At 37.1% G+C, this 27,500-nt stretch overlaps 1 protein-coding gene and 1 long non-coding RNA gene across 5 annotated transcripts in view; one reads left to right on the top strand and one right to left on the bottom strand.

Annotated features, from left to right (window-relative positions):
* LOC135226961 (uncharacterized) overlaps positions 1-27,500 on the top strand; it is a 214,010-nt gene that overhangs the window by 104,831 nt on the left and 81,679 nt on the right. For both annotated transcript variants that reach the window (XR_010317322.1, XR_010317321.1), the window contains exon 4: positions 16,094-16,259. This is a non-coding gene — a long non-coding RNA (uncharacterized LOC135226961). The remainder of the gene's footprint in view (positions 1-16,093; positions 16,260-27,500) is intronic.
* LOC135226959 (titin homolog) overlaps positions 11,956-27,500 on the bottom strand; it is a 33,715-nt gene continuing 18,170 nt past the window's right edge. For all 3 annotated transcript variants that reach the window (XM_064266645.1, XM_064266646.1, XM_064266647.1), the window contains 5 exons: positions 22,134-22,354; positions 16,009-16,219; positions 15,298-15,425; positions 14,663-14,831; positions 11,956-13,464 (listed from right to left, as the gene is read on the bottom strand). In XM_064266645.1, the coding sequence (XP_064122715.1) occupies positions 13,343-13,464; positions 14,663-14,831; positions 15,298-15,425; positions 16,009-16,219; positions 22,134-22,298 (795 nt within the window). In that variant the 5' untranslated portion in view covers positions 22,299-22,354 and the 3' untranslated portion in view covers positions 11,956-13,342. The remainder of the gene's footprint in view (positions 13,465-14,662; positions 14,832-15,297; positions 15,426-16,008; positions 16,220-22,133; positions 22,355-27,500) is intronic.

Below are 27,500 nucleotides of genomic sequence, written 5' to 3'. Positions count from 1 at the left end.
CGGGAAGTGGAGAAGAAATCATTTGGCAAATGCAGGATAATCGTATGAAGCAGTGGTCGGAATTGCCAATTAAATCGTTGACTTGTATTCAACCTGATGTATGTGCCGTAGGTTGCCGACGTGTGTTTATAAATTTTTCATCATTGTGGACGAACCCTAAAGGCACTTTCTTTTTTCGAGAGGCAAACGGTCTGAAATAGATAATATGTAAGAGAACAAATGAGAGCCAAGTCCTCGCTCTCTCTCTCTCTCTCTCTTGGTCTCACCATATCAGTACCAGATTCGTTATGACAAGTGGCACGAATCCAGCAGCGCCCCCCACCCCGATGGGAGGGGATGGAAGAGGTGGGTCCTATCTCTGTCCCAGTGGACCCAATAAAAATCCCAGCAACTGTCACGTGGGTTGCTCTATTGTCCTTGTAAAGGAGGGCCTTTCTTTCTCTCTCTCTCTCTCTCTCTCTCTCTCTCTCTCTCTCTCTCTCAAGAAAATACACTATACATTCCTCATCTTTTTCGAAACCCGGGGCATAATTCCACGACCTTCCTCTGGAAGGAAAGATTTCTGAGCCGAATTTAATCAGGAGACTTCAGAAAATAGACAACGCTTCAAAATCACATTATTTCTTTAAGGAGCAGATGCCAATGGGACGGGAGCCCCCTGCGTCACTTTTCTAGTCGAGACCAGAAGAAAACAATGAAGCAGAAAAGACTGGAACACTGCACGTGCTGCATTTGGAATTCATTTAAAGTTTGTGTTTATGCGTTTGCCCTGTGTACGTCCCTCTTCTCCTCCCACACCTTCTGAACTATTCGAAACAGAGTTTTCGTACCCAGCACACAATTCACTAACAGCGCCGATGTCCAGAGAAAGGTCAGGTTTAAGGTCATGCTTAGAGGTCAAACGTGAAATAGAAATTTTATGTTGTCAATGACTTTTGAACTATACGAATAGAGTAAGGTCATGGTACCGGAGGTCAAAGATCAACTAAGACTTTAAGCTTTGGCATAAATTATAGATTCATACACACACACACACACACACACACACGCATACATATAATATACTATATATATATGTGTGTGTGTGTGTGTGTGTGTGTGTGTGTGTGTGTGTGTGAGTGTGTGTAAACAAGGTATCCCAGGTATGTCTAGATGAAGGATAGGTTATGAAGGAATAAGTAAGAGGGATAAGTGTCCCATTATATAGAGTTAAATGTGATAGATGAGACTTAAAATATTAGAAGGGCATAATGTTACGTAGTATACGCGTGACAGAAGTTCTGATAGAGGAAGATCAATAGAGTTTTAGACAAGGAAAATAGCGAATGGATCAAGTAATTTTTGTGGACGCATGAAAAGAAATCTGTATTTGGTATATACATCGACCTAACAAAGGCTAATGATAGATTCGATAGAGGCAATGTGGAGGATGATGAGGATGTCTAGGAAACTAGGAAGATAGAATACTAAATATAATCTTCAATGCCTGAAGAATAAAAGAGGTGTATTTCTATTGGTAATTGGAAATGAATATGATGGGTTATTTTAGAATTAGACACGAGGTGAGTTACAGAAGAGGTAAATCCGTAAAAGTAGCAGGGTGTAGTAAGCAAAAGATTGAAAAGGGAATTTGAGTGTCTGGAAGCCAAGTTAAGAGTTTTTGAAGTGTAGTATATTGGGCAAAGCGAAATGTAAATGTTGAATACTTATGAAAAACAGAGAGAATATTGAATCTGCTGAGGTGACTGATTTGCGTAGCATGTAGAGATATGTAAAAGCCGTAAAATGTTAGATCAAGTGAAACAATAGATCAAAATGTTTTGAAATTGTTAAGCCATGTAGACAGACTGAGGGACTTTACGCGGAAGAAAAAAAGTTGCAAAACACAGAAATTTTCAATGGAGAATGAGAGAGGGAAGACCTAGATAATGTCGGAGAGATGACGTGAAAGAGGTATCTGCAAAGAAGTATAAATCTTTCTGCAAACTTGAATCCACGATCCAAGTGTTAAGATATCACTGTAGTAGTGACTTTCATCTTGCTTTTCTGTGAAGCCAATCACTATATATACATACATACATACATCATACATATATATATATATATATACTATAATATATATATAATATATATATATATTTAATATATATGTATGTATATAATATATAATATATAACATATATATATATATATATATATATATAATATATATAATATATATATATATAATATATATATTAATACATATATGTATATATATATATATATATATATATATATATATATATATATATATAGTATGTGATAAAGATTGCGAGACAGAGAGTCAGAAATCATGCCTGTTCGTCCTTTTCACGTACATTTGCTAGAACGCATGAGAGAAACGCAGAGGGAGAGAGAGAGAGAGAGAGAGAGAGAAGCTTGGCTCTGAACAAAGAGGAATGGAATAAAGGACGAATAGAAAGCGGAAACGATGAGACAGATGAAAAGAGACTAGAATTAATAAGAAAGAGGACCCCTAAAAATCCAATAAACAGCAGAGAGAGGAGAGAGAGAGAGAAGAGAGATAGAGAGAGAGGAGGAGAGAAGAGAGAAGCCTTGGCTCTGAACAAAGAGGAATGGAATAAAGGAAGAAGGCGAGGAGGAGGAGACGAGAGCGATACAAAAGAATAACCGCTACGAGAAAGTACGATGGAAACGAAAATGTGCAAAATGCAATAAATAGGAGGAACAGAACAAAGAACAGGGCAAAGAAAGGATGTAAGTGGAAATTAATATAAAACGAAAGAAAGAATATTAGCCAAAGAAAAATACTGAGGAATTTGAAAATTGGCGGAAAAGTTTAGAGAGAGAGAGAGAGAGAGAGAGAGAGAGAGAGAGAGAGAGAGAGAGAGAGAGAGAGAAAGGTTGCTGAAGTCTGAATATTTTCCAGGTAAAACTCGTCCATTAACCAGCTGTTGTTAAAGCATGCGATACCATTCCATTTCTAAACATCATATTTTCAAAAGGAGTGAGGTTGCAAAACTCCTCACCGATCTGCAATACGCCTAAAAGGATTTTTTCCTCGATATCCACTTGAGTGAGGTGTGTAAAAAGAGGTAAAAACAAAATATGCAAGTAAAAACAAGTAAAGTAGTGGAAGGTGAAAATAAATATATATTAGCTTGTAACAAAAACAAAGACTGAAAGCTTGATGAGCAAAAGCAGTCAGAAGAAAGGGAGATGACTATTCTTTAAATAAATGTAAAAACTCAAACTCCCGAATACGAATCGTGAGAAAAGACAGTAGATCATCATAAAGTAAAAACATGAGGTGACAAACACAGAGACGAAGGAATGTCCCACTGCGAACAAGAAAGAGGAAAACAGCAACAACTGAAAACCATTATCTGGTAAAAACACATTTTTCTTACCTCGACTGCTTTTAAGGAGGCGGTGTTTGTCATCTTTCTCCTGGGGACAGACAAAGCGATCCTAAATCCGACAAAATGTCTTGTTTTCAAGTTTTTTTATGCTTGTTTACAGATTTATTTAGTTGTTTACTTATGTAAGTCATATCAATATAATTTTGTTTTATACTCAAATGCTCTTTGTTCACTTATTATTTTCATCTGTGACGGAGGGGCCATTGTCTCTGAGTGTAGCGTCTGATAACTGTCTTCCTCCTATCTGATGAGAGCCTGCCTTCCATCTAGTGTTTGTCTTCCTTCCGTCTGATAACTAGATGTCTTCCGTCTGGTGACTGTCTTCATTCCATCTGATGACAGTCTTCCATTTGTCACCCGTGGGTCTTGAGGACCGAGAGTTCCTTGCTAACCTAATCTTCTTCCAGGTCATTTTTTCAGGGCATCCCATGTCACATGTTCAGACATTCTCGGCTTCAGGATGTTTCTGCTGGGTTCGTTTCATCTTAAAATATTCAGAGAAGACAATTATTTAAAATGTTTCGTTATTGATGAAATATTTTTTACGTCTTCTCTCTCTCTCTCTCTCTCTCTCTCTCTCTCTCTCTCTCTCTCTCTCCTTGTAGTTTGGTGGTAACGCATCTGAATCACAACTTGACGACCCGGGTTCGAATCTTCAACCGGATGAGTAAGGACAAACAGGCGAATTCCCTGATAAAATCCCTGTGCCTTATTGAGCTAAGCAGTGAATCATACACCTCGTTGTTAGACTATATAGTGTTGCGGGTCGCAGTAGGGAGAGGGCGAGGAAAACAGCTTTGTAGCAACACTAGATGTGAACGTTCATTGCTCCGTCAAAATGTACTCCATCAAAACCTGATGGCCTCGACACTGTATTCGTCACCAGAGTGACACCATTCTCTCTCTCTCTCTCTCTCTCTCTCTCTCTCTCTCTCTCTCTCTCTCTCTCTCTCGTTTAAAGGACGGAACATTTTTTTATTTTGCCAACCATTATTCATAAGCGCACACATACAGAGACAGGTAGACAGACGGAAGGATGGCAAAGAAAATAGGACAGAGACGGAAAGAGAAAAAGATAGAAATTCTTTTTACTTCTGCAGAACGAAGGCCAAACGACAGTTTAATATTTGTTCATCTCTCTCTACACTAAGGTAAACAAAACCATGAGAACGCGTGAGGCAAACAGTAATTGAAAGGAGGACAAAGACCAAATGTTAAACTACGAGAAAATAGAGTATGCCATTGCAAAGCATGCAAATGAAAATGCTAGTAATACCATGCTTGCAATAATGTTATGATATTGTGTAATACAGTCATGAGAGCTGTACCCTAGTTCCCCAGTCTCTCTCTCTCTCTCTCTCTCTCTCTCTCTCTCTCTCTCTCTCTCTCTCTCTGATAATGGTCGTCAGAATTTCCGCATGAAAGATGGCAAAATATTCAACACATAAAAAGCCTCTGACATTTTTAAATGTCAAGGGACATTTCGACCCTTTGCCCCTTTAGTGAACGTAAAGGGGAGCGTTTGGCTCCAAATGTTGAGGAGAAATTTTGAATTCATTTCGAAGATTTTTCACTTTTTCGTCTACTGTATTTCCTGTTGCAATTATTGCTAAATATTTTTTATTACGTTTGGTTGCTTTTAATTGAACTACTGAGGAAATGTCTTAAAACCTATTTCAAAAATTCTTGAGTAATTGGTTCGTTAATAAATATTTGGGATATTTATTCCACTTCGCAGAATCTTTACCTATCGTTTCTACCCGACTTCTTCCTTTACTTCGTGAACAACATATCGATTTCTTTAACAAAAATCTTTGGGTCGTTAAGTTCGTTGCAGTGATATACCTTGCTCTATTTGTAAACAATTACGGAAACGGTTGTTTTGCAAATGGCAGTCCCATGACCTCAATCGAAACTTTTAAGTGATAGAGAACTGCGCCATTGGGAACGTTCGCTTTCAAATAAAAATTGAGAAGATTGCAAGTCTTAACGAAGCAATGGCCTCAATTAGTGTCAGCTCCATCCCTAATTGGATGGACAAAAATAACAAGAAACATTTCAGGCCGACGAGGTCAACACCAGCTCGAGTGCAATTGCAGGCATCATTTTTAATCATATTCGTGTCACAGTGACGTATTACAGAGGCTCCATTTGTTCTATCTGTTTTATGCTAATTGATTTTAAAGGGAAAATGCCCAGCGCCAACGAGGAAATGTTTGATTGAGTTCCATTTCAAAAACAAATCCTCTTGAAAGCGAGACTCCCCGGTGAGTGCGACGGAAGCCATTTGTTTCATTCCGCCGAGGTTGACGATCTGGGAGATGCTGGAGCTGCTGCTGCTCTTCTCTTTGTCGCTCGCTTTCCTTTGGGCTCTGTCTTCTCTGTTCATTTTCTTCGTTCATTTGTCGAGTGCTTGCGATTTTCTGACTATATTTGTTCGCCCATTTATTGCCTGTATTCTTTTGTCTCTTTCCTGTTCTTATTCTTGGGTCATTTGTGTCTTTTCTCTTCATTTCCTCAGTTCAATTGTTTCTTTTCTGATCATTTTCTTGGTGCAATTGTCTCTTTTCTGTATATTTTCTTGGCTCATTTCTTATGGTTTATTTATGTGTTCTCTGTTCATTTTTTTTTCTTTGTCTGACCTTCTTCATTTCTTTTGTCCAAATTCATTTGTCTCGTGTATGATAATTTTCATATGCTCATCTTCTCTATTTTATTTGATTGTCGTCCTTGCCATGTTAGTATACTCCCTCTTGTTCATTTGTCTCGTGTATGATAATTTTCATTTGCTCATCTTCTCTGTTTTATCCGATTATCTCTTGCCTGTTAGTTCCTCTTGTTCATTTGTATTTTGTCTGTAAACCATTTGTGTCTTTTCATTTGTCTCAACTATTTTTCTATGTTCAGTTTTCTTGTGTTTGTTAATATGCTTTGTTAACTTATATCTTATTTGTTAGTTTCGTTTGTATGTTCATTTGGCTTTAATCAGTTTGCTTTCTATGGCTGTCCAATTGCACAAAGTTTGGGGAGATCTAAGTAATTGCTCTTGTAGCTTTGGCAACGCTGCCTCTTCTAATGCACTTGTAGTTTTGGCAACGCTGCCCCTTATAATGCTCTTGTATTTTATCAGCGCTGCCTCTTCTAATGCTCTCGTAGTTTTGGCAACGCTGCCTCTTCTATTACTCTTGAATATTTTTAAGCTGCCTCTTCTATTACTCTTGTTATTTTAATCACGGTTGCTGCCACTTCTAATGCTCTTGTAGTTTTGGCAATGCTGCCTCTTCTACTTCTCTTGTATTTTATCAGCACTACCTCTTCTAATGCTCTTGTAGTTTTGGCAACGCTGCCTCTTCTACTACTCTTGTATTTTATCAGCGCTACCTCTTCTAATGCTCTTGTAGTTTTGGCAACGCTGCCTCTTCTACTACTCTTGTATTTTATCAGCGCTGCCTCTTCTAATGCTCTTGTAGTTTTGGCAACGCTGCCTCTTCTACTTCTCTTGTATTTTATCAGATCTGCCTCTTCTAATGCTCTTGTAGTTTGGCAACGCTGCCTCTTCTACTACTCTTGTATTTTATCAGCGCTGCCTCTTCTAATGCTCTTGTAGTTTTGGCAACGCTGCCTCTTCTACTACTCTTGTATTTTATCAGCGCTGCCTCTTCTAATGCTCTTGTAGTTTTGGCAACGCTGCCTCTTCTACTACTCTTGTATTTTATCAGAGCTGCCTCTTCTAATGCTCTTGTAGTTTTGGCAACGCTGCCTCTTCTACTACTCTTGTATTTTATCAGAGCTGCCTCTTCTAATGCTCTTGTAGTTTTGGCAACGCTGCCTCTTCTACTTCTCTTGTATTTCATCAGCGCTGCCTCTTCTAATGCTCTTGTAGTTTTGGCAACGCTGCCTCTTCTACTACTCTTGTATTCTATCAGAGCTGCCTCTTCTAATGCTCTTGTAGTTTTGGCAACGCTGCCTCTTCTACTTCTCTTGTATTTTATCAGATCTGCCTCTCTTAATGCTTGCGTGTTGTAGTTTTGGCAATGCTGCCCTCTTCTACTACTCTTGTATTCGATCAGAGCTGCCTCTTCTAATGCTTTTTCTTGTATTTTATTAGATACTTGGCCTCTTCTAATGCCTCTTGTAGAACTTTTTTTGCAAGTTTTGCTAGTTTTCTGCCTCTTCTACTACTCTTGTATTACTCTTCTATTTTATCAGCGCTACCTCTTCTAATGCTCTTGTGGTTTTGGCAACACTGCTTCTTCTACTACTATTGTATTACTCTTGTATTTTATCGGCGCTGACTCTTCTAATGCTCTCGTAGTTTTGGCAACACTGCCTCTTCTACTACTCTTGTATTACTCTTGTATTTTATCAGCGCTGCCTCTTCTAATGCTCTGTAGTTTTGGCAACGCTGCCTCTTCTACTATTGCAATTTAATCAACGCTGTCTCTTCTACCGCTTTTGTAGTTTAGACAACGCTGCGCCTTACTGATTATTCAGTTTTGGCAACTCCGTCCTTTTTGACTGCTTTCCAATAACTGCCTCCCCTTCCACTTGCCCTCATTACCAATACTTTCTTTTAATTTTCTTTTACCACTTCCACTACATTAGTAGCACTGCCTCTTCTGCCACTTGAAATTAGCTTGTCTTTTCTTCCTCTTTCCTGTCTTTGATAAAGCTGCCTCCTCTGCTCATTTTCTACAATGACAATCATGTTTCTTCTCCATTCGTGCACTCGCAACACTGCTTCTTCTACCGCTCTTCCGCATTAACAGTCATTTTCTCTCCTCTGCCACCATCCCATCATTAGTAATACTGTCTTTACTACCAGTTTCGCGACATTGGCAGCTCTTGCTATCATACCCGATTCCCGGCAACCGCGACACTGTTATTCCCCCACCAGGGAGACGCCGTATCTGCAGGCAGATAGGGCAACAGGATGTCCAATATATTGGCACCAGACGTTATCTTGTACCAGAGGACCTCCATCTTCCCCGGCGCTTGAACTAGAGACTAGGGGATTTCCAATGTACATATTGCCACCAGCCATTATCATCTTTGGTTAATGGCGTCGTTAATATAATCACGAGTTTGCGATTATCGCAATAACCATCAACAAATGATATTTAGTATGCAAATGATGGAGACAGTCTAGTGTTAATGCTGTATTGATTGCCGGGTGATGGTGCACGGAGGGACTGGAGGCCAAAGTTGTGGGATATAATGGGATCGAATTAATGCAAAGTGGCATCATTGGATTTAGAAAAGTTTCGTCTTCAAAGCGTCTTGTTATTTCGTTACTCTTACATTTCAGTAAAAAAAAAAAAAAAAAAAAAAAAAAAAACTTGTAGTGAGTCACTGATAAATGAGAGAAGAAGAAAGAAAAGAGAATAACTAAACAGTAAACAGCCACAAAAAAAATCCTCGACGACCCTGGAGCCGATATATCCAGAACTGGTCGACTCCCCTCTCCGGGATCGATAATACCAATTAAAGATTTACTTACCTTACCTTTTCCCCTCTTCTTTTCGGGAGGGCAAAAGAGGAGGCGCTTGAACGAGGAAGAGAAACAAGTAGCACGGTGTCTTCAATGTAGACGAAACATTCTTCGTTAGAAAAAGAATTCATACCATTCTTGGGAAACAGGTAAATCTCTAATTGATTCTCTCTCTCTCTCTCTCTCTCTCTCTCTCTCTCTCTCTCTCTCAAATTAGACCGTAGCCCTCTCCTCCTCCGAATCAATTCCTGCCCCTCTTCAGTGATCATCTTGTTTGCCAAGTCGCCTCTTCTCAACTTATGCTAATTCTTTCATTGTCGTCTCCTCAATCTCCTGAGTATTTAATTACTTCACCTGGGAATCATTTTAACTTTCAATTAATGTTTCTCTGCAATAAAGGAAGAGCAGTGAAGTTGAATCATAAGTGCCCAGTAATAATCGCATTAAGTTAATCGGGGCTTACGTTAGTCATTGCTGATGGATATTTGTCATTGCAGGCATTTCATGGCCCTGTAATCATTGTAAATGAATGTTGGCCTGTCACTGCGGCGCCGATTGATTTTGACCTGATGTTCACGACTGCTGGGGTCATTATCATATTCATAACTGTTACCATCAATGTAAATTCACTCATAATCATCAGAATAATCAAAGCCCTCGTCATAATCACGGGGACTGAATTCCAAATAAGCTTATATCTCACTTTATGTAGGTAGTTTGTTATTATTTGATATCCATTTCTGCTTCACAGTTAATCCTGGTTATAACAGATAAATGCTGATACTTGCATGCTGGTATGGATCACTGTAGGTTCATCATTAACTTTACAGATGACCGTGATCATTTTAGATGAATCCTGATCCTGACCAGGTTAATCAAAGTCTTATCAGGATGATCTTGGTCACTCTGGATCAATCCTCATCTTTACAGGTAAATCCTGACTCCGGTCCTTCGACGGTTGCTCCTCTTCCCTCCAGTTACAACTCTACTCTTTCCAGATGAATTGTAACCGTTCCAGGTTGATCCTCATTCTCCCAGATTGATCCTGATCCTTTCTCAGTATTCCTGATCCTTTCAGATTAATCCTGATAACTACAGGTGAATCCCATGTCTTTCAAATTACACCTAATCCCTGGAGATTGATGAAATCGCTCCAGGACAAAATTATCATTTGGAAAGCTCCTCAAATAACTTAGAGAATGTAACACTTTTATCGTTTTGAAAATATGTTCTTAAATCTGAATCAGTTTATTCAGTATTTTCACAATTAGCCTCTTTCTGGAAGTCCCTGAGGGAAGTTCAAACCAAAGGTCATTCGATATATCCGGAGCCTTTTCAAAGCTGTGGCTCGTGGACCTACACACAAAAGAATCTCATTGAATCTTTGAACTCCTCATTTCACGATTGAATCAGCTAATAACTTTGACTTTCTCGAAGGTCCTTTGAAGCGTCAAGAAACTCCACTGACTTCGAAAGAGTCAAGAGCGGGAAAGAGAAAAGAACCGAATAAATCTCGAGTCAAAGTTTGCGATATAGACAAGGAACGTCTTTCTCATTTCGTGATGTGAACAGAGATCGTTTTCAAACTTTGTGGTACGAACTAAGAATGTTTTTTTCTAATTACGTGATCAGGGAATGGGTTTCTATTATTTTATGGTATGAAAAGGGATGCCTTCCTATTTCTGTCGTGAACAAGGAACATTTTTCTATCTTTTGCTATGGACAAGGAAGGTTTTTCTGACTTGGGCTATAGGCAAGAAACTTTTTGTAACTTATTGGTATAAACAAATAGGTTTTTCTAACTGTATTCTATAATCGAGCACCCTTTATTTTTTCTAATCTTGAGATATGAATAAGGAATGTTTTTCTAACTTTTTCGTATGAACAAAGGGCGTTGTTTTGGATTTGCACTAAACAAGGATGGTTGTTTAAATATGTATCCTGAACAAAACGTTCTTCTAAATTTGAGGTCTAAACAGTCATTGTTTTTCTAACGGATGAACGAGTGACTTTTTTTTTTTTTTTTTTTTACTTTGTAGTAAGAACTAACATTGTTTTTCTAAACCTGTGGTATGAACAAATAAGTTAGGTTTTGTTAACTTTCATAAAGCTTTGTGCAATCTGATATCTTTTACTCTCTTGCCGTTTCCAGTTTGTGAGGGATGAAGGTTAGATTATCGTTAACGTTATTCAGCCAAACGTATTCACCTATTTCATCGTATCTCGCGCTTTCTATACGTGTTTGCTGTCAGGAACTCGTGTCTGACTTTGAATTTTATTTTCCAAGTTTATCTTAAACCTATTGTTGTGAATTACTCTGTAAAGTTTCATCGGTGTCTGGCCGTCTTCTTGCCTTTTCTATTTGAAATCAGTCTATTTCTCGGGAAGACATACTGACTGCCTGTCTCCATCTCGTGCAAATTTGTTATTACATCTACTATATCTGTCCCTTTATACTAGTCCATGAAATAAGACAAAAAGTATGAAGAGAAAGAAGAGAAGAGTAACGAGGGAATAAGCGGATAACAGCGAGCAAATAACGAGAGAATGACCCATCCATTTCCCCTACCCTCTACTACAAGACTCTCGCCTAACGTGCAATTAGCCCAATAAATATACGAGTCACCCTTTCAGTATTCGGGCGTTCACTGGGGAGACAGAGATAGAGAGAATGACCTATTTCGTCGTGCATTGTCTCTTCGTTTCAGGAAAAGGAAAAGGGAGAAATGACTCTTTTTCGTCAAATATTGTGTTTTAGTATAAATAAGGGAGAAAGAGAGAGAGAATAATATTTTTCGTCATATATTGCCTCTTAGTATAAAGAAGAGAGAGACAGGAATTTTAATTCTGGCTTTTATTGAAATCTTTTCGAAGTCAGTTAGCATCAACGGTTTTTACTCATTGAAGCAGATGTTAATCCATAATGATTTATTAACGTTATTTGCACAATTTCCATCATCAAAAGCATTTGCATGCAGTTTTGCTTGATATTCTATAAAAAATATTTATGGTAATATCCTTCATATCGTCGACTGGGAGAGCAAACAGTTATTTGACGAATTACCGACTTTATTTTACAAAAATATATGTTTAAACACATACAGTTATTTACACTATTTACAAATGCATTTAACATGAAAAACCCAGATGGAGTTTCTTCTTAAGCAGTCATAAATAATTATTGTGTACACGCACAAAAGTGTGTATGTTGTGTGCTAACAAATATACCAAAATTATGTGAGTGTATGTGTCTACAAATACACAAACATTATATGTAATTATGTATGCTTACATATCAATAATCATATGAACATTGCCTTATGCAGACATTGCGTTTATGTAAAATGTGTGTGTTAACATATAACTACATAATTTTATGTATTCAAGTGTGTAGAAACATGGATCACCAGCCCGGCCTACCAGCCGTTTGTTGTATCAATTTCAGCAGTCCACACCAGGACTGTAATTCCCTTTAACATCAAACAGACTTAGACGCCACTTCTAGGCAAGGGCCCCATGCTGGCATAAGGAGCTGCTTCATCTACAACAACCACCAACCATACTTGAGTCACACCAGTCACCGAAGAGGTCTACAAATAGACGAAATAGTGCTTCTGAGCTATAAAAGAATTCAATAACCTCACCTGTATTTCTTGCGTTTGCATTTTTCCAGTCATCACAAATTCATGAATTAAAGAAATATAATTACGGAAGGAAACAGAAAATATCAACCACTGATTCATTAACACTGAAAAAGGTTCAATCCGTTATATATTTATGCTAAAAGTATTTTAACTAATGAGGTTTGTTTTGTTGAACTTTGGGTTAAATGTCAATTATAATTATGACGCGACATTTATTTTAAGGAAAAAAGTGTTTGTGTCAGTGAATCGATTTTTATGAGTTACGTTTTGTTGTCCATTTGCTTCTTAAACTTGCTAGATTAAAAATCCAAATTCTAGTTTCCCTTGGCGGAGTAAAATCTGTGATTACCAGAATAAAAGAAATTGTGTAAATATTTGGTAGATAAAAGATTGAAACTGATGACGAAAATATATACACTGTAAATGAGCTCCTTTTTTGGTTACAACATGAAGCGAGTGAGAATAGTTTGATAAATAATTAAATGATGGACGAGATTCGACTTTGCTAATTAAGCTCGTCGAAACCGACTTTGAAATTATTTCACTGAAGAAAAAATAATTCCACTTTCCCTTAATACAACATCAATGAAATGATCACCGATCAAGGGAATGCTTTCAATAATCTACAAGCTCTTTAGAAAGTCCATTTTTTATGTATTTTTCAAAATCTTTCTCACAATATAACAACAAATAAACAAAAATACTTCTCACCTAAGTACTTTCTAGTCTAAAAATCAAGTACAAAACAGCACTTTCTCTTTCAGTTTCTATCTGTTCAAACATTACAATACAAAACGGCGAAGAAGAACGAGACACGTATAAAACAGGTATATGTACAGCTGAGTGACGGAGGCAGTTGCCTGGGCGCCTTTGTTTTCGTGAACCTTCGCAGCTGGCTTGTCACCTGCAATTAGAGGCAGATAATGAGAGAGAGGGAGAACATCTCACCTGGGTTATCTATGGAAATTACTACACACACACACACACACCCATATATAATTTATATATAAAATATATATATATATATATACATATATATATATATATATATATATATATATATATATATATATAATGTATATTATATACATATACATATATATATATATATATATATATATATATATATATATATATGATCTTAAATCACGAAGAAATAAAAAGTTGATGATTTATGCGAACAAAGTTACAGCTACGAAGGAAAATAGGAACACTAGAGATGCTAAGTACTTTCGTCTTATTACCAAGACGTGGTCACATTTCTTGGTAATAAGACGAAAGTGCTTAGCATCTCCAGTGTTTCGATATTCCTCCGTGGCTGTAACTTTTTCATATATATACATATATATATATATATATATACCTCTATATACATAAGTATGTATGAATTTATATACATATGGGTGTGCGTAATTAAATATCAAAGATGTACCTGCATTTTTATTATTCATTTTATGTCTTCAACTCTGTTATTTTTCTTGTGATTATCACAGACATCAAATATTTACCATCGATCAAGGTAATACTTTAAAAATGATATACAAAATCTTTAGAAATTCGAATGTTCACATTCTTCTCACATTGTGATAACAAAGAGGAGAGACAAAGTCAAGTCATTCAGGTGAGATCTTTATCAAATCAATCCATCTTGATTGTTGGGATTCAAGTTTTCCTGCCGACATTAATTTTCAAAAAACTTAACGAAAATGTGTTAAGGCTGAAACAGCTTTAATCTTCGGAAATTCATCGTGAAAATATTTGCATGTGAGTTTGCCTGACATCTCCCCCCCCCCCCCCCCCCCCAAAACACTGGTTTCTCTCGTCGTTTATATCAGTGATATTACATTTATCAGGGATATATACGTATATAAATAAACGTGTGTATGTATCGTCAACAGTATGAATCCCTAAGTGCATAAGCATATTCATACGAACAAGGACTGGATACACGCCAAGCAATCAGACAAACAGGCGCAAGTATGTGCGCATTTGCGCATGAAAGGCCGGTATGTGGATGTGCATGCATGCATGCTGCATGCAGTGTATTCCAACATACAAATGAAATTCCTCGGCTGAAGGACTTGACTCAATATTAACTTTACCAGCCAGTATGTGAACGTTGACGCTCTTGGCCTTGGAGTTGGCGGGCGAACACGTGTAGACTCCCGAGTGTTCAGACTCTGCCAACTTCACGACAAGGCGCGAGGTAGACACGGGTCCCTTCTCCGTGGTCACGGAGACCCCGTTGCGCGATTTGTCGTAGCTGATCAGCTGTGTGGGGATGGAGAAGACCAGGATTTAAGCAGAAATAGACGGCACGTGTTACCGAATGGGGTGGAAAGCGTATGAAACATCAGCGAAAAAAATATATATATATATCATATAGTTAGAAAGTTCGACTGCCGTTTTTTATATCGTCTCTTCTCATTTCATATACCACACTCAGAACACAGCGTTTTGTTGTACCTATTTCATATGTTTCCGATTATCTGGATCCTTTGCCTATAAAATTATTTTTATAAGGAAGATATTTTAATATTTATTCTCTCGTTCACATTTCTATTACGAAAAGCAGGAAAGATAACTTTGAATTCTCAAGGATATTTACCTTACAAAATATCCTGACGAGATTAATCACAAAGAAGGAACTGTATTTCTCGATGCTTATGGTCACCAAAAAAACTCATTACCTAACGTTAGTCCTAACGAACACAGGCTCAATAAAATCCTTACTTACATTTCCGTCGTGGAACCAAAATATGAAGGCTGGAGGATCTGGACTGTACTTGACGCTGCAAGAGAGGCTCAGCCGACTGCCTGTGTTGATGTAGACGTCGGGGCCGCCCGCGATTTCGGTCACTGGCTCTGTCATGCCGGAGAGATGGTTGGGGTCATTCTAGGCTGGTCAGTAGTTCGCTGCCATTTGTATCTTTTTTAGGTATATAAACTTATGTTCTTTTGTTTTATGCAAGCGTTATTTCTGCTATTGTAGGTGAGGTGGGACAGGTGAGTGTTCTAGTTTTAATGGTACTTTAACGCACCATGTAGTAGATAAAAACATTCACCTAAATTAATTTATGCTAACTTTATGTTGCTAAACAACATTTTTATATTGTAGAAGCTTCTGAGTTGAGTGATATATATATATATATATATATATATAGTATAGGGGGTATATATATATATATATATATATAGATATATACATACACATCATATAGAATATTTGTATTTTGATTGGGTCATAGTTTATCCGACTTACATTAGCTATATATATATATATATATATATATATATATATATACTATATATATATATATATATATATATATATATATATATATGTCATATATATAGTATATATATATATATATGTGTGGGTGTGTGTGTGTGTGTGTGTGTGTGTGCATGTGCATGTATGTGTTATAATAAACTATTTACTCCTTACCGACCACATCCAGGTGGACCAGGTGACTGATGGGCGGGGTGGTGGAAATCTGGCACTCGTAATTACCGACGTCTCTCTCCTGCAGGTAGTGTATCTTCAGCAGCCAGTCTTCGGACCCGGGGGCGTGGCTGGCCGAAAATCGCTGGTCGGACGTGTACGTGAATCGACCGACCGTCAGCAGGTGGATGTCGCGGTGTCGAATCCACGATACCTGTGACAGGAGACAGCCCATAGTTGGTGGGATGGGAGAGGTAAGGTGGGGGGGGGTAAGGGGAGATTTCCTTCTTATGGCCAATCTATTATTAACTTTTTTTAATAAATCATTGAGGAAGGTTTCAGTGCACAATTGAAGTCTCTGATTGATTTTTTATTATTAATTAATATTATTATTATTGTCTGGGGTAGATAAGTTAGGGCGCAGGGATAGTATTTGTCAGAGGTATTATTATTATTATTATTATTATTATTATTATTATTATTTTTTTTTTTTTTTTTTTTTTTTTTTTTTTTTGTGTTTTTTTTTTTTTTTTTTTTGCTCTATCACAGTCCTCCAATTCGACTGGGTGGTATTTATAGTGTGGGGTTCCGGGTTGCATCCTGCCTCCTTAGGAGTCCATCACTCTTCTTACTATGTGTGCCGTTTCTAGGATCACACTCTTCTGCATGAGTCCTGGAGCTACTTCAGCCTCTAGTTTTTTCTAGATTCCTTTTCAGGGATCTTGGGATCGTGCCTAGTGCTCCTATGATTATGGGTACGATTTCCACTGGCATATCCCATATCCTTCTTATTTCTATTTTCAGATCTTGATACTTATCCAATTTTTCCCTCTCTTTCTCTTCAACTCTGGTGTCCCATGGTATTGCGACATCAATGAGTGATACTTTCTTCTTGACCTTGTCAATCAACGTCACGTCTGGTCTGTTTTTGCACGTATCACCCTATCCGTTCTGATACCATAGTCCACCCAGGGATCTTTGCCTGATCGTTTTTCTATCACTCCCTCAGGTTGGTTATTATTATTATATTATTATTATTATTTTTTATTATTTTATTATTATTATATTATTATTATTATTATTATCATTATTATTATTATTATTATTATTATTATTATTATTATTATTATCTAGTGTTAGTCAAGCTAGGACACAGAGATAGATTTGTCAAGAGTATAAGTTTATAGTTAATTATTATTATTATTATTATTATTATATTATTATTATTATTATTATTATTATTATTATTATTATTATTATTTCTAAGTCAGTTTGGAATTATAAGCAGTGACCGACTGCAGCCACAAGAACGAAAAAGCTTGAAATAATACAAATATTCTCGTCCATCCAAGTCCATTCTTCTCATTTTCTTTCCATCTCGCCATAAGTGCACTGCAAAATAGCAAACAGCTTATGGGTTAACCCCTTCACTGCAAGTTTCTGCAGGCAACCATCAGAGTTCTTTTTCCGTCTTGACAATTCCATCTATCGTCGCCGCCGCCGCCTCGGTCTCAGAGTCATGGAGGTGACAGCTTCATTATACCACTTAAAGATTTCCACTCTGCGACAATATTGGTTTGGCCTTTTAATGCCCTTGATCGTTTCAAACGTCCTAGAGCGACATCTCTGATCCTTTTATCGGAATTTGGGACTTAGTTGCAGTGGCGGCTAAGAGCTTCATACCTTGCGTCTTTCTTAACTTTGGAAAAGTGCTTTTCACGACGAAACTGCCGCTATAACGAGCGGAGTTTTGACTTTCCTATCAGGCAATTGGCCATTGGTTGAAACACAAGGCGTCTGTCTGTCCGATGGTAAATTGAAGAGGAACAAATTACTCTATCGCGGGGCGCTCACGTTTATCCATTCGTTCATTCCGTAAATATATATGTGTCTGGTTGGTCCTTTAGTATCACGCGCTCGTGTGTATGTCATAGTTGCGTCAGAATAAGTTTGTAGATACTGTAACATTCTACCATGAGTTATACGATGTTTTTCCGTTTATTTGCTTTGTGTACGGGTAATATCTTCAGAAACTCTTGAATAAGAAAGTTAGAACATCGTACTAAACTGTTGATTATTTACCGTGTTTCTTGAAAGGACAGGTGTAATAGTACACACATACGTAAAAATTCATCTAAATACAGATATACACACACACATACTTACATACATACATACACACAACACACACACACACACATATATATATATATATATATATATATATATATATATATAATATATTATTATGTATATGTCGTATATGAATATACTATATACTATATATATATATATATATATATATATATATATATATATATATATATATATTATATATATATGTATGTATATATATATATATATAATGCTGAATTCCACTAAATTTGAAACATTAAAGTATGTGAAACAAAGCCAAGGCTGTTTATGGTCAATATAACATCCGATTGTTTTCCTCTTTCCCGCTTCTTCTTCTTCTTCTTCTTCTTCTTCGCCGATGGAGCAGGAATTCATCGCCTGAGCGAAAGTCACATCAACTCCAGAGACGCAGCACAAGAAAACTGGAGACGGAGACCACTAAAGTCAAACGCAACAACGACGGAAAAACACGGACAATGAGACAATACCAAAAAAAAAAAAACAAAAAAAAAAAGAAAAAAAAAAGGTCGGAATAAGAAAGTCGTGTCATGGACTCTTCCAAAGCCGAAAAGAAGAAAAATAACGACCGATGTTTTACGCCTTAAACTAACTTTGATAAAGGAACAGAGAAAAGAATAAAGAAATGGCCCCGACCGAAATGCCCACAAAAGGAAGACTCGGGAACACACGGTATCTGGAGAGTTTTCTCTTTTCCTCTCTCGTCACGTGTCAAGGCAGGATATTCGAGCAAAGTTTGCCCATTCAACTTTCGCACTTGGGTCCACTGCGTGTGTGTGTGTGTGTGTGTGTGTGAACTCTTACTCCTTCCACACTCCACCGAATTTCTCAAACCGTCCATATAACCATATATATGAATATATAATATATATTATATTATAATATATATTAAATATATATATAATATATACATTATATAAGTATTATATCTATATATATATGTGTGTGTGTGTGTGTGTATTATATATATATATATGGCCCTGTGACGACTGAATCTCTTACCTTGAAGGCGCTGGCCACAGGAGTGAGCCCTTTTGAGACGAGGTTACCCCTTGGCCTTCTTCACGTTTTTTGCTACCTACCGTAGTCGAGTGACAGTGGACCAATTGCCCTGCGTAGATCGACAATAGCAGTGGAATATAACAATATTAAAAACTTTTGTTTCGACATTATTGCCAAAAAACGAAATATACCAGAGACCTCCTACATAAATATATCACTGAATGCATACAGACCCATACTAGCATGCGAAATGATAGATTAACGGTCACCCAGATGCTACAGGGAAATACAAAATAAAAACCCTGAATACACAGAACCGGGCAGTTTAATAGATGACCAAAACATGAAAAAATATGAACGCGAAAATACATATACAAAATTAGTTATGACAACGAAGTGAAAGTTAATTAAAAAAAAAACACGATCTACAGCCATGGAACTGAACGTTCTAACTCTCTCAGGAAGCAAGTCTGTAGTTTGTCAAAGCTGAGAAAAACGTCTTAACCACTACGTTCTACTGCATGATGACACACGAGCAGTTTTTATATATATATCTATTATATATATATATATATTATATATATCATATTATATATATATATATATATATATATATATATATATTATATGATATATATAATGTATATATATAATATATAGATATATACATATATATATAGATAATATAATATTATATATAACCATATATATATATATATCTATATATATATATATATATCTATATATATATATTATATAGATATATATATATATATATATATATATATATATATTCCGACTGATTGCTGATGTACATGTGGCTTCGCAATTTAGAGACATGTCCCTTATCTCCTGAATCATGTTTATCTTCAAGCTTAATCTGAGCTCCGTGAGGACAGGTTTCCAGCGCTGTAGTTATGAAAGGCTCTTTTGATGTAGGCACCAATGGCAAACCTTTTGTAGATTCAGGGCACTGCTGTACCAGCGTATTAAGACAGCGGCCCACATCTGCAGCTCTTGTGTATATGGATGTAACATATTGAGCTTTTCTTTTCAACGAAGACATTAAGGAAAGATAGGGTGTTCTCTGTGGTGGCCTCACTTGAAAAGTTGATGACCAAATTAGTTTTAAGGGCATATGCAAGCTTTTCTGCATCGCCTGCTTCTTTGAGTGTGACGGACGGGAGAGACTGATTGACCTTTGAATTCCCAACTCCTGTACAGCTTGTATGGTATTATACCAAGATTTACATTTACGGAAAGATTGAAACAGAAACAGTAGAAGCACTATAAATTGACTAAGCTTTTACGTAATATTCATAACAAAAAGTGTAGCATCTTCCTGTTAAATGATTCCAGTTTGGATGGAAGAACTATTTGAGGCCTTTAATAGAGCCTGTGGACTAAGTGATGTTAAGAAGAATGATCAATGGAGAACTTCGCCTGAAACCAGAGTTAAACTCCATTCAGTGAGGGATAAGACCCACACTTATATAAAGGAGATGCTCAGAAATGGAGTACATGCTGAAAACATTCTGACTTGCCAGCATTAAAGATTATTAGGCAGCGTTTTAAAGAAGTGAGCTGCAGTAAAAGCGAAAACTATCCTAGAGGAGATACTCGGACGAGAGTTAGATAGATAGTTCACCTTGCGTAGAAAAAGTATGTAATAGAGAATTCTAAAAAGCAGAATACAGATCATTGTTTGGAGTTAGAAGGAAAATACTGGTCAAGTCCCTTCAGACATCTTTGAGGGATGGCATCACGCCCACAGAGTTCTGCCAATATCAACTGCTGAAGTGCCATACAAACATTATGCACTGAATTGAAAGGCAAACTCTCGAGGTTGCTTCAAGGCTAAGTTACTATGACACGTAGAATGGAGAGCAACCAGCCAAAGCCTTTCATATGTGTGAATGGTCAGAACAATTCTGCAAGTGAGGGAGTGATGAAGTTTATATATTTCTATGAATAAATATATACGCATATAGCTTTAGTAACATTCGGTTACTTGCACATGTGGGTGCGTTCGGTGTTATAGATATGCTTAGCTTAGAATTTTGTTCAGCAAGGCAAGATTTTGTTAATGTCACCGCTCCCAATTTTCTCAACCGTTAGTTAGTTTGTTTTGAGGTGTCAAGGGAAAGAACTAGTCAAGAGTCAATGCATATTGAACTTGATATATCGAGGTTCTTCGTGTTAAGACACTACCAGCTTGTGTCAGTGCTTAATATTTTAGTACAGCGTAGTCTCACAGCATAACTTTATACGTGAAAAATGTATTTCATACAAAAATCCAGTACAGAGGACAAAAACAACCGAGAGGATTAGCCTAAAATACTCATTTCCTGGCGACAGACTGTGCTCTTAAACACAGGAATGGATAGGACTGAATGGAAGTGATGAGCGTCATAAGAATCCGTAAGATACAGTACAGGAAGATGGAGAAGAGAAAAAATTCAGGAGAGGAGGAAATACTTTGATAGCTATGTGAATGAGGGATGAGAGGAAGGTACAAAACAATTTTCAGATGTACTTGAAGGAAGTAGCAATAATATAGCGATGCCGGGAAGAAAAATGCAGTAGGAAGAAATAAGTGCGGAAGACAGAACTTTCGAAGTGAAGACGACCGGTTGTGTGAGCTACCAACTTTTCGCTTATTTCCTTTTTTATCAAAAAATATAGATAATATTCAAACTTGGTTTTTGCACTAAAGAGAATTTAATATGTCAGTGATTTACTAAAGTGGTGTCGCGATGCAAATGTAGAAAAGAAATTGTACTTAACTTAATGACTGTCCCTTTCCTGACCTTTTGCTCACAATAAGTAAAACATTGATAGAATCTACATTAGAGCAAAGTAAAATTTGATTAATTTTAATGTGCACCGATGAAAATAGCAGTTATTTGAGCTGATGAAGCACCTGAATATCAGAAAAAGGGAGTTGAAAAGAAATCTTCTGAAAAACCCACCGTCTTGTTGCCAATGTTTTTGACGCGACAGTTGAGGACGGCCATCTTGCCCAGGAGCGCTGTCACGTTGACAGACTGCTCGTAGTCGAAGTAGGGCAGATCCGCATCGGAATTCGGACTGGACCTGTCCCAAAGGGCGGTGCGGCCGCCCTTGCCTCCTAACATCACTCGGTTCTCCTGCGGGCCTTCGTCCGCGTGGTTTCCGACGGAGGCATTGATACCTGAGGAAGTAGAAGATGCGATTATCATTTGCAAGGAAAGATGGTCGCTTCGTGTTCCCATTTCTTCTATCTCTTCTTTCCTCCCAGCTTTTTTTTTTTGGGGGGGAGGCTTCTCTCTCTCTCTCTCTCTCTCTCTCTCTCTCTCTCTCTCTCTCTCTCTGTTGTCCTAGTTGGGCAAGATGTATCACAGCTCAGTCACAGTTGCTCTTCGTTCGATTCTCAAATCAAACTGGGAATGGAACTTTATGAACAGATTTATGTGCTAAATCTAATTACCCTAAGTTATAGATAAAGTACCTAGCCATTTTTTTTAACGAATCCCTATGCGATAGCTTTCTCTCTCAAACGTCCAATGTGTTTGTTATTCGTCTTCTACAGCCATTGCCATTATGTATTGACAACAAGTTAATTGAGTTACTCGTACGTCTTTACGGGACAAAGGTTTTTTGTACTACATCGTTAATGAAAGCTGTAAATGCACGCTTTTTTGGGGGGTGGTTGTCAGCTTCCGCCTCTGTTGTTTATACTACTATGTGTCCCACATATTTTTTATGACGAGTGCTATTCATGTATTTAAACACAAATTCAACTGGCATTTTAAAGGGCTATTTTTTTAATTTTTATTTGCCCCTTTCTATGAATGATTCCCAGCTCTGATACCAGCTAAATCCTTCGTAAGGCTGGGACGGTAAACTTACTAATAATGACCAATAATCATGAATTATATATATATATATATATATATATATATATATATATATATATATATATATGTATATATATATATAATATATATATATATATATATATATAGTACATATACAATACTATATCAAAATACTTGTGACACTTACTCACGCGTGTCTTTTTTATATTCACAAATATTTAGCCACAAATAAGTTTTAATATCGATTTCACTATACGCTGGAAATAACATTCATCCAAGGGGAATTATAACTGACAAGTGCTTCTGTGCCGGCCAGGATTCCAATCATGGCTTGTTTATATACTGTGGATTATTTCCAACGTATAATGAATTCGATATTAAAATTTATTAGGTCTATAATATATATATATATATATATATATATATAATATATATATATATATATATATATATATATATGTGTGTGTGTGTGTGTGTGTGTGGGTGTGTATGCGTTTTATGTGTATACGTGCACTTATCAGTTATAATTCCCCTTGGATGAATTATTTCCAACGTATAATGAATGTGATATTAAAATTTATTATATATATATATATATATATATATATATATATATATATGTGTGTGTGTGTGTGTGTGTGTGTGTGTGTGTGTGTGTCTGTGTGTGCGTTGTATGTGTATACGTGTGCATATTATGTAAGTATGTTAAGTATACGGTATATATTGTATACTAGCAACCTCATCTCTAGATATGAACTGAGAATTATTTTTGCTTACTCGGGGAGTAAGCCTACAATCTACTTTGTTGTTGTTGTTGTTGTTCTTGTTCTTGTTTTTGTTTGGGGCGTAGGAAAGGTCTTTGGAAGAGCCTAAACAAGTCTGAAAGGGTGTTTCGCGTTGTGTTAAAGATACAGAAATTTTTGGATGGAATTTTTATGATTTATTAGAATGAAAATATAAAGGATAAATAACGTGCAGGTTAAACAGTACAAATCTTGAAGTTGGTTGATGAAGCCAGTATGGGCTCACGTGAAAAAATAAAGACAAACAGAAAACAAAGTTAATCAGGACTCACATTTTACTCCTACAAAAATAAATTCGCTGACGTTTAATAGAATCCTTTAAGGATAATGTCCAGCTGCAAGAGCCAGACTTGGAAGTTTGAATAAAATATGGCGGTGGGCGGGAGCTGGGGGCTATGGTGTAATTATGCAATGAAATTTAGGATTCGGGGATGGAATATTCATGTGGCTTTTGCCGCTGAATTTCAACCCTCAGAATCTCATCTGCGTCTCGGCCATATTGCATTTGTTTCTTTGATGAAGTGGGAGGAATAATTCCATTGCTTTTTCTTATTCGTTTGGGGTTCCTTTTGATCCTCTTCATTGGATGACTTCAGACTTTGAGTAGATGGAATATTTTTCTGTTTCTGGAATGATGAAGGTCATTCTTCTCCTTTGCTTTATTGCTACTTTTGTACTTTGGGCCGATTCTGTAAGATTTCACTGTAATTCATTTAAATATCTGATTTCTCATGAAATCTTAAGTGAAGTCGCTTTGTAATTCTCATCAAGAATTTTACAAAAATGTGTTTGTGAGGCTAGACATTGCTAGAATTCCGTCTGACACCGACATTTTACCGAGTCCTTGTCCGTGGAAAGATTTTCAGCCTCATTCTCGAGAATATCATAACAAACTTCTTAAAAAGAATTTCCTCATTATGGCGGCCATCATTCCTCCCGTCTGCCTTTTAACTTCAGTCCCAAATTACTCTAGAGAGATCCTCCATCATAAATTCCTTTCCGATAAATTATCTAATGTTGGAAGGAGACATTTGATTCGGACATTTTTCCTTTACAAACATCGCAAAAATATTTCCTTCATCTGAATCAGTTTTTGGGCTGCCCCCACATTCGTTCTTGAAAGGGGCTCGGGTGTTATATAACTCTCTCTCTCTCTCTCTCTCTCTCTCTCTCTCTCTCTCTCTCTCTCTCATTAGCTATATATTATTAGCCCGGAACCCCAAGGCCATAATTTCCATGCCACCAAAGTAGGGGAAAGTGAGACCCTTTACTTATTCTAGGATACAGTTCACCATAATTCGAACATCACCTTATTTATTTTCCGTTTTTATGTTCTCTTCCCCTTTTAAACGCTGTTTATCGACCATTTTTCTTTTCTCGTGAACATAAAGCGAGAATGGAATTTCTCGACATAGAGTCGTTTCCGCATTTAATGAGGGTCGAAAATAGGTCTTCATTTCTAGGGCATTAGTTTGTTGTAAATCTCTCTCTCTCTCTCTCTCTCTCTCTCTCTGCCAGGGTCCCGTGAAAATGTTAGAAATTATCCCTGAAAAATCCAAGTGAAAGAAAAGTTTGTATAAAAGCCAAGAGAAAGATAAACCACATTCACAGATGATCGACTGAAGGAGGGACTGTCAGAAAGAAGACATAAAAAACGAGGGATATTCGCAGATCTAGGAAAGACATGAAGGAGGCAGACAATTTTCCAAGGAGAAGGAGACGAAGAAGCACCAGGAGAGGAAGGAAAGAATAAAGGAAGGAAGGACGCGATCTCTGGCGGGAAGATCGCCTGGAGAAGGAGCAGGGAAAGAGACCGATAAGAATCAGGGACCCTTTGCTTTTCTTTTCTTTTCTTTTCTTTTTTTCCGTTTGGTGCTTTTTCTTGAGTTCCTTCTTATTTACTTCAGTTACTACTATATCTTCTGAATGTATAACTAGAACTGAAGCAATGATTACTAATTTAGAGGTTGTGCAAGAAACCGTCTCAGCAGACTATTAGGAAGGAAAGTTTGTGAAGAATCTAAGCAAGATTTACATAGTGTAACCTAAGCTAGACATTTGAAACAGTCAAAGAAGTGACTAAGGTTGATTTTTAATCTCGTTGCTTGAAACTCTCTCTCTCTCCTCTCTCTCTCTCTCTCTCCTCTCTCTCTCTCTTAGACTTGCGGGAGGTAAGGCTTTCTGCTCATAACCCAGAATAGCGAATTCGATACCAAAGGTCAGAACGACATTGGAGGGATTTCTGAAAAATTCAGTCTTCGTTGGTCGACTGCGGTATGTTAGGAAGGGCTACGGCTAGCGAGAGATGGGTAGGAAATAGGTAAGTAATTATTCAGTGCTCCATCAAGATACGTACCATCAAATTCTAGCAATAAACAGGAGGACCTCTCCAAGATATCGTCACCCTCACAGAATTGAAAACAAATTCTGTTTCTCTTTATCTCTCTCTCCCTTTTCCTTTCCTTGGTTAGAACGCTGCTTGGCCAGCAGCGACAAGTCTTGCGTTCGATGTTTTGCAAGTCCCACTGACCTAATGTATTTGGCAATCAGTCAACTGTGGTGAACCACAACCAGGGTGGAAAGTGCAAGGGGCTTAACAACTTTTTCCCAAATGACTTTCCGAGAACTGGAAGATAATACTCAGCCGTGTTGCCCAGGCTATCGTTGTTAGCTCTCTTTTCTCTAAAGATTTCTATGAACTCTAACATTTTTTGATAAGAAAAGTCTCTGCGATTCGTCCAGATAACGAACATCAGGGCCTCATTGGCAGAGTCCTCTCTGAGTCACGATTTGATATAGACTTTTCCGCGCGCCCCCCCCCCCCCCCTCTCTCTCTCTCTCTCTCTCTCTCTCTCTCTCTCTCTCTCTATATTTTTTGTTTTTGTTTTTGGTCAGCCATTCCTTTTACCAACACTCACATTGCAGCATTTCTACGGTATGGGACAGCACAGGATTTGAAGTTGACTTTTTCTATAACACTCATTAGGACTTCATTATTTTCTCTTTTTTTTCGTGAAATATCATAAGACCTACCGCTTTCAAGCAGTTGTCAGCTATTCAAACAAAGAATATTAACTGTACTTTCAAAATAATACGTTCCAGTAATTTGGAATTTGACACGTGTTAGACTTTTTAAAAATAAGAAAAAGATACTAATCATTTATGAATAGGAAACTGTTTCACATTTACAAAAGGCATTCTCATTCGTGTTATTATTTGTTTTCATGAAGAAAAGAAATGAATTTTCAATGTCTACGACAGGAATTTTAAGGTAATCGTTGGTCTTCTCATAAGGAATTCGGAGACTTTTGGGTACGAAATACGTAAATCATTATTATTATGCTAACATTTAGGAAACATGAAGCAGTTATTTCATGTCCAAGGAGAAGATATTATCAAAGGCATTGCCAAATTCTACAAAAAAAAAAAAAAAAAAAAAAAAAAAGTCAAGCAGTCGTTCCAAATGTTACAGACAGACAGAATCTGGCAACTTTTCCATGGCCACATTTGCTTGTAGGGACATGAACTCCCAACTATCCTTTTAACCTATACTCTTGAGTCGTCTAGCATTCTTCTCATGAGAGAGGCAGTCATTCTAACATACCCACCATAAAACCACCTAGGCAACTCTCATACCAAATAATGGAATGTCCTTTGAAAAGAGTCCAGAAAAATA

This window comes from Macrobrachium nipponense, chromosome 15 (assembly GCF_015104395.2).
Source record: "Macrobrachium nipponense isolate FS-2020 chromosome 15, ASM1510439v2, whole genome shotgun sequence".
Classification (NCBI taxonomy): domain Eukaryota; kingdom Metazoa; phylum Arthropoda; class Malacostraca; order Decapoda; family Palaemonidae; genus Macrobrachium; species Macrobrachium nipponense.
The sequence above is the reverse complement of the archived record's forward strand: the minus strand, read 5'-3'. Positions and strand labels throughout refer to the sequence as shown.